Consider the following 7561-nt stretch of genomic DNA (forward strand, 5'->3'; position numbering starts at 1 on the left):
GGTGGTGTTTTTTTCCCCTCTGATGCAAACAAACGGCATCAGATTGTTCCTGGACAGAACTGTCTATTTTAGATGATCTGCTGACATCTAGTGGTTTTTTTGTATATTGCAGCTATGTTTTTGCATCAGGTTGCTACTTTGTGTTAACGCTTGTGTTCTAAACCTCTTGGATTTTCATATAACTACATTTATCTACATAATCTATGATGAAAATAGATTATCTGTTGTAAATTCTAGAAACTTTGAGTCAAAGTTTTGAATAAGTTATCCCTAAATTTAACAGCAGGTGCTTATAATCTACCAAATAATTCTGTTTAACGCAATTCAAAATCAGTAATATTTTATTTACCCCATCTTACCCCATTAAAGTATATTTACAGGGCCATTGTGGATGGTGATGCTTTGGGCAGAAAGACTCTCCAGTAGCAGTCAGTCTTTCAGCGAATCTGCAGGGGCCTCTGACTGAAGATGTTGTATGTCTCATTACATGCTAATGACTAAATTTCCGTGCAGCAGAGGCGATAGTTCACAGTAACATCAGTCTAGCTACCCGTTACCTTCAAGGAGTTGGCACTTTGAAGATTTACCATGCTGAAAAATGACCTGAAGTTTAAAGGAGCAGTATTATATTCTCAAGTCACATAGTGCCATTTTATTGCACACTCAAGTAACTGTTACCTTCAGTTGTTATAAAAAAAAAAAGTTAAATGTATATAATACTGCTGCTTTAAAAGGGTGGAGAAGCTATGAATGGAGCAACCTAATAGTGGCTGAAATAATTTTTGATACCACAATGTATTGTAACTTAGTTAAAATGGATTGTATTGTGTATAGAATCACAAGAATAATTCGCCAAAATGCTAATGTTAGCATGCATCCTGTGAGTAGCATGTGGGGTATCACTAGCATGTTGTCTTACATTCACCTCCTCCATTGAGTATACTAAACATAGCTAATGTATAAGAAATAGCTAAAGTGCTTATGTTAGGGAAAAGGATCATAGTGGAAGGAAGTGAACATATGCTAACCAGAGCTACTTAGGCCTCTTAGCAAAGGAAGAGAAAGGAAGAGGTCAAGGGGTCCTCAGAAGTTCTGATGCCCCCCAATAACGCCTGATTTTTTTAAACATTTTTTTTATGTCTGACGGTGTTGACAAAAACTTGGAACACATTTCAATGGAGTTGGAAAACATATAAAAATTATTTTTAATTCAATTTATTGATACTTTTACAATTATTTATTTGAATACGTATACTTAATTGTCATAATAGATTATCTATTATAATGTTTGCTCCAGGACAAGGGATTTTAAAGACACCATCCACCTGCTACATATTTTAAAATAAAAAATATTCAGCAAACACCAGGAAAATATACATTGCTGTGCTCACATGCCCCAGGTTAGTTTAGTCCGATATTTTAAAAAAATATATATATATTTTGTGCATATTTTATTCAAATTTTGTGCTTTATCCATAGGACCGGCAGTGATTCTTGAGAAGAGAATCACTGTCGTACCTTTTTTAAATTTATACTTTCTTATGCTGATCAAACGTTTTAGGAATTTCTAATTTTTAACCCATGCCAGTCTTTTATTTTTGGGTTATGTAAGATACCTACATTCTTCTGGCCACTGGACCCATTTTCATCTTTCCACCACACACAGTAAGCAGGATGGTAAGAGGAAAGGCGTCTCCGTAACAACCATTAGCTGTTGACATTCCAGCTACTTGATGCTAGGATAAAATCCTTTTTCTGTCCTGCCGTCACAAATGTAAATCCAGTACGTTGAGCGAAGAGAAGAGCATAAGAGGCAACATTCAACTTTCATTTGTTGGCGTAGAGTCAGATTTCTGTCTCAGCTCTCAGTCTGTGATGTGAATATGCTCCTGAACTGTCAGAAAGATGCAGAACTGAGGCTGATCAAAATTTGTTTTGTGACTGTGGAAACGAAGACTAACTAAATGATCCTGATTAACAAATTATTGAAATAATCAATGGATCAATTAATGTAGTAATCAAATAATTGGAGTTTACAAACTCTAATAAAAATGCCATTTGCCGAACAACAAAACACAATCAGAAGCAATAATTAAGGTGAAACTGTACAAAAATGTACATCTTGAAATTAAGATAGATAGTAAACATGCTCTTCCCAGATCCTCTAGTGACACAATTTTAATTTCACCTGGTTCAAATTCTATAATAATAATAATAAAAAAAAGAAACATCTTATTAAGCACCCTTTGCTATCAAATTACAAATTACTAATTGGTTAATAAATAATATTCACCAGATTAGCCCTACACTGTATTTATGTTAAGTTGAGCAGAAAGGGTTTATCTTTTCACATGTTGATGTTAGAAGTATTGTTTTAGCTGCAGATCCTTTGCTCCAAATGATCAAGCGATGGCTAAAGGAATGTTATGTTAATGCAATTTAGGAAGTAAAATATTTATTTTCTTATTTAAGAAAGGACATTAATTATTTGCTTATTTGCATTTTATAGTTTTTCAATACTGCATAAAAAATAGGTTTGGAGGTTAAAATGAAAAACCAGCTGAATATGCCAATTTCTTTTGTCCAATTAGTCGATTAATTACATCACCAAAATAATCATTAGTTGCACCTTTATCACATATAATATTGACTGTATAGATTTTTATTCTCTTTCAGCTCCAAACAAACATGCTCTACACAGAATGTGGTCAGGTTTATTTTTCCAAAGATGTCAGGAACAGTTTTATTTACAGAGAATGAATCACAATAGACTGTTTACTGACGAGGAAACTGCGTGATTGGCTGCACTTTATGGGGGATGTGCGCAAATGCATAACTTTCATTGGTATAAATAGAGAAAATTGTTCATGGTTTTCTTCATCTTCACAGTTGTGCATTGTTTAGTGTTGTTTTATTACATGGAGTAGCCGCTCTCTCTCTCTCTCTCTGTATATATAGCAAGTTTGGACACACCTTTTTGTTAAAAGGTGTGTCCAAACCTTTGGTCTGTACTGTATATATATATATATATATATATATACTGTATATACAGTATATAGACTAAATAGACTAAAGTTTATTTTAAACACTGCTCTCTTTGAATGACACCAGATTAATAGATTTTCAGCTCCACAGATATCATCTAAATATCTGTTTTATTCGTTCTGAAAACAAAGAAGCATACCTTGATAGGAATCGCGTTCAGGTGAGAAACAGGAAGAAATGTCAGATTTACGAAAGTCGTTCAGAACAGTTTTTCTTTCTTCCCTTCTTGGTTTTAAAGCAACATATGAAAATGATTACATTGTCTTAGTGCATTTTCAAGTAATAAAAAAAGAGATGTTCGCACATAAAACTTTCTTCAGCTGGTTTTATTTTGTTTCTTCAAAAGCGTGGAGTTATTATAAGATGTTACTTCTCCTCTGTACACCTTTCCAGCCACATTTGTTGATTCTTCCTTTAGAGGAATATTTGATAGTAGTTTTTGGTTTTCCAGTCTATCACATGCTGGGGGAGTTTGATGGAGCGTATGACGAGTCCACGGCACCCTTGCTCATCCCTCCTGGGAGCAGGATGTACGCCACCTGAGGGTGCAGGGAGGCTGCGGACCAGGCGCTGCAGCTGCAGGGAACCACGTACCCGGCTGGGCTGGACGGAAGCTGGTGCTGTCCGGGGCTTGCCAGCCCCCCGTACCCTCCGCCCTGGTAGCCGAAGGCGTGCGCGCCGTAGGGCAGCGCGCCTGCGGCCAGAGCGTGCGGCATCTCCGCAATCCGCTGGACAGCTCCGGTGCTGAACTGCGTGACAGGCTCACAGAGCGAGAACGAAGAGGGGGAGGAGGAGGAGGGAGAGAGCAGAGTTCTGGGTTTGTCCCCGGAAACGATCAAAGAGTCCAGGTTAACCCCTTTCAGGTGTTCCGCTGCGTCGCCGAGCAGAGACGGCAGCGGGAAAACCAAGCGGTCCCTCTTCAGGGGGCTCCGGGGTTTGCGCCGGGGTCGGTACTTGTAGTCCGGATGCTCCTTCATGTGCTGAGCCCGCAGTCGCTTCGCCTCGTCGATGTACGGCCGCTTCTCCGGGTCAGAGAGCCGCTTCCACTCCGCGCCCAGCCGCTTGCTGATTTCAGAGTTGTGCATCTTGGGGTTCTCCCGGGCCATCCGCCTCCTCTGCCCTCTGGACCAAACCATGAAGGCGTTCATGGGCCTCTTAATGTGATCCAAAGGTTTTGCCATTTTTTACGGGCTGATGTTGTAAATGTAAAAGGAATCAAGTCACCACATGCTCCTCTCGTGCGTAAAAGCAGAAGCTGCTGAGTGGGGGAGAAACAGTCCAGAAGCTGGTTTAGTTTCGGAGGATTCGGGGAACAAAAAGTCCAAACTGACTGGAGAAAAACTTGGAACAGCGAAGCCGAAAGCCTGAATGAGTGAATGAATGGGGGCCACGCGGGACCGAGTGGGAGCTTGTTGTGGATGACGCAGAGCATGTCATCCACTCATCACCACGCGCGCGCTGACAAGGTGGGGGGTTGGGGGGCACAGTGGGGATTAAAGAGACCACATAATCCTTTAAGACAAAATAGGAGTATAACTACAACTTTTTTTCACTTTTTCTCACATTGTCCAGAAACTTTGCTGGATTTTATTGGGATTTTGTGTGATGACCAAAACAAAACAGGGGGAGAAAAAATCTCACGAGACAGTTTTTTTTAAAAATTCCGAATACATGTGTTTCTGTGCAGCTTCCTTCACTCTGATACCCCAAAACTGTGGAATGGTTTACATATCAGACAAACTGAGTCTCTTCATGCTTTTTTTTTAAAGTCTTCTCTTAAAGTTTATCTTTTCTCACTGACTTTGAACTTGAAGTTTCCATTTTTACACTTATCGTTATTGAATTTATTCTTGGTTTTTATTTCTGGGTGTGGTGTACAGGACTTCGGTCAACTGCATTTGTCAAACTTAATTTATTTAGGTTTGTTTGACGTGACAACTTCTTAAGCTGTCATGTTTACTTGGATAAACGTAACAAATGAACTTTTTAAAAAAAAGCTAGATCACCTGTTTTCTTTTTTCAGTATAAATAGACTGCCAACACATCGGTGTCCACATAAATTGTTAAGCAATGACAGCATCGATCAGAGAAACAAACCACACTGTAAATGCCGCCTTCGAGACGCAGCTCCTCCTTCACTCAGCTCCTTCAGACTAGCCAGCAGTAATTAGCAAACACCAGGGGGAACTGCACATCTGCTGAGCTCGTTGTAAGAGCTACTTCTCAGTGCAACTCTGGTAAAAACGTTGTTAAAGGGTTAGCAGAGGAGCCATGTTGTGATGACATCCTGAAGGCAGAGTTTCAGGGAAAGTTTTTAAAGAGACAGAGACCCAATTTCAAGGCACTAAATAACAAAGTCAAAAAATTTTAAGCAATATTTGATATATACAACTGAATGTAACATAGCTACTTGATTGTGCTATAAAATTATTCTGTGTGGCTGGACAACACACAATAGTTCCCTTTAGTATTTGTGTTTGACTCTCTTTATGTACTTTGGGTTATTTCTAAGGTTTTTATGAAGGTTAATAGCTGTTTAATTTTATTTTGTTAGTTTTATTTTTTGCTATTGGCCTTTGTAAGTCAGACAGGAAGAGCTGTTTGTCCATTTCCTGTAAGCATGGGGACTGGTGTAGGACCAGCATACACTGAGTCGAACGACTGTTTTTCTTTTTTTTTTTATCAGTGCAAAAGAAGCAGCAAGAAACAGTAGAAAGATGGACCTGTGTTTATTGCTTCCATCGCCACGCTGGATAAATAATCCGAAAATCACAACCTTCATGTTTTTGGCCACTGGACTTCTTTTGCCTGCGTATGAAATATCACCATGGCGATTTTCGATGTGGGATGATCAGTGTGATAAACAATGGAAACAACTTTCAATTTGTTTCTCTCCTCCAGCAGTTAATTTTTGTGTACAGAAGGAGGGAGGTCATGGATCAAACCCTGCACATGTTATATATATATATATATATATATATATATATTTACTAGAAGCATCTAACTTTCAAAGGCATTTTGTCACTTGATTGGATGAGACCAAAGTGGAAAAGTTTGGTCTACATCCAAATGTGTGACAGGAAAAAAACACCTAAACATGACATTGCCATAATGAAACATGGTGGTGGCAGTGTCATGCTTTGGTGAGGCTTTTCTTCAAAAGGGACAGGGAAGCTGGTCAGAAGTGTTCAAAGGATGAATGGAGCTAAAGGCAGCTCCTGCGGACGTTCACCTTCCTACAGGACAGTCGTCCTAATCATACAGCCAGAATCACAATAAACTGGCCTAGTCAAAGTCTGGAAGACATTGACAAATGTGTTCCCTGAGACATTCCATCCAACCTGTTTGAGTTTGAGATGTTCTGCAAAGAAGCAGACTTTTCTTAAAAGTCTGAATGTGCAAAGCTGAGTGAGACATAGAAAAGATGTGGAGCTATAGTTGAAGATTAATGCGCACCATATATTCTAGAGGTTTAGTTGTAAAATATTTCGAAAACCACAAAAATTCTAAATTATGCACAACTTTTGTTCCTCTGTCACATGAAATTCGAATGAAACTTCCCACAGTATGTGGTTTTAGCCTGACAAAATGGAAAAAAAAAAAAAAAAATCAAAATAGCACAATCAATTTACAGAAAAGTTGAAGTGGAAACTGCCTCAAAAAAAAAAAAAAGCCAAAATGGCTCCAGAGGGATTAATCCCGTGAACGAGGTGGGGTGTGTTTTCCTGTGGACGTGGGCCTGCTGTGGCTGGTGGAGGATCGACATTCAGGTTTCCGTTGTCTTAGCGATATCAGGGCAACCACTGACGAAGAGGAGGGGAGGGAGGGTGGTCTTTATTCCATTTGCCTCACATCATCTAAAGCAATCCAGGCCTCTTCAAGGGCAAAATAACCTGACATTAAAGATCCAGTGGAGCACAATAGACTGGAGGTGGGGGTGATAAGATGTTTTTCTCTCCCTGTCCAGAGGCTGGGAGGACAGCCGGGCTCAGGCAGCTGATCTGCCTCCTTGCAGCTGCTGTTATCGGCTTTGCCGTGGCTGCAGGCAGGCGGGCCTCCACACGGGAGGCGCAGAGACAATCACCCTGCAGAAGAACAGCAGCTGGAGGACAACGAAGTGTGGAGAAATGATCCGCTTCTTTTCGCTCCCCACAAAGGCTTTGGTTGTTTTAAGTGGAAAAATTGTCTTGTGTTGTTTTGTACCTATAAGTTTTTAGAGGGACTTCTAAGAAAGGGCAGCGTTTCAACTCCAAAGAGATGAGGTTGGGGGGGGGGATAAAATGGGTGGAAAGTGCCTGCAGCTCAAAATGGCGGCCATAATCCGGTTATCCTCTAGGCTCTAAAGATACTGGTCCTCTCTTCAGGAGACTATCTTTTCTTCTTATGTCAAAACTGTCTTCTATGCACTCAGGTGGATTAGGGAGTTACAGCGTAGAAAGAGGCTGGCAGGTAGCAAAAAACCCAGGGGTGAAAAAGCAAATAAAGGACGAGACAGAGAGACAGGCTGGACGTTTCA

At 40.0% G+C, this 7561-nt stretch overlaps 1 protein-coding gene across 1 annotated transcript; it reads right to left on the reverse strand.

Annotated features, from left to right (window-relative positions):
* Positions 1–3002: 3002 nt before the first annotated feature.
* LOC114146038 (transcription factor Sox-14) lies at positions 3003–4447 on the reverse strand. Its single transcript, XM_028019772.1, has one exon. The coding sequence runs from the start codon at positions 4224–4226 to the stop codon at positions 3501–3503; it is 726 nt and encodes a 241-aa protein (XP_027875573.1). The 5' UTR covers positions 4227–4447; the 3' UTR covers positions 3003–3500.
* Between the last annotated feature and the right edge of the window lie 3114 nt (positions 4448–7561).

This window comes from Xiphophorus couchianus, chromosome 6 (genome assembly GCF_001444195.1).
Source record: "Xiphophorus couchianus chromosome 6, X_couchianus-1.0, whole genome shotgun sequence".
Classification (NCBI taxonomy): domain Eukaryota; kingdom Metazoa; phylum Chordata; class Actinopteri; order Cyprinodontiformes; family Poeciliidae; genus Xiphophorus; species Xiphophorus couchianus.

Excerpts from the sequence above, each read along its gene's own strand:
- LOC114146038 (XM_028019772.1), bottom strand. The coding sequence starts at position 4,226 with ATGGCAAAACCTTTGGATCACATTAAGAGGCCCATGAACGCCTTCATG.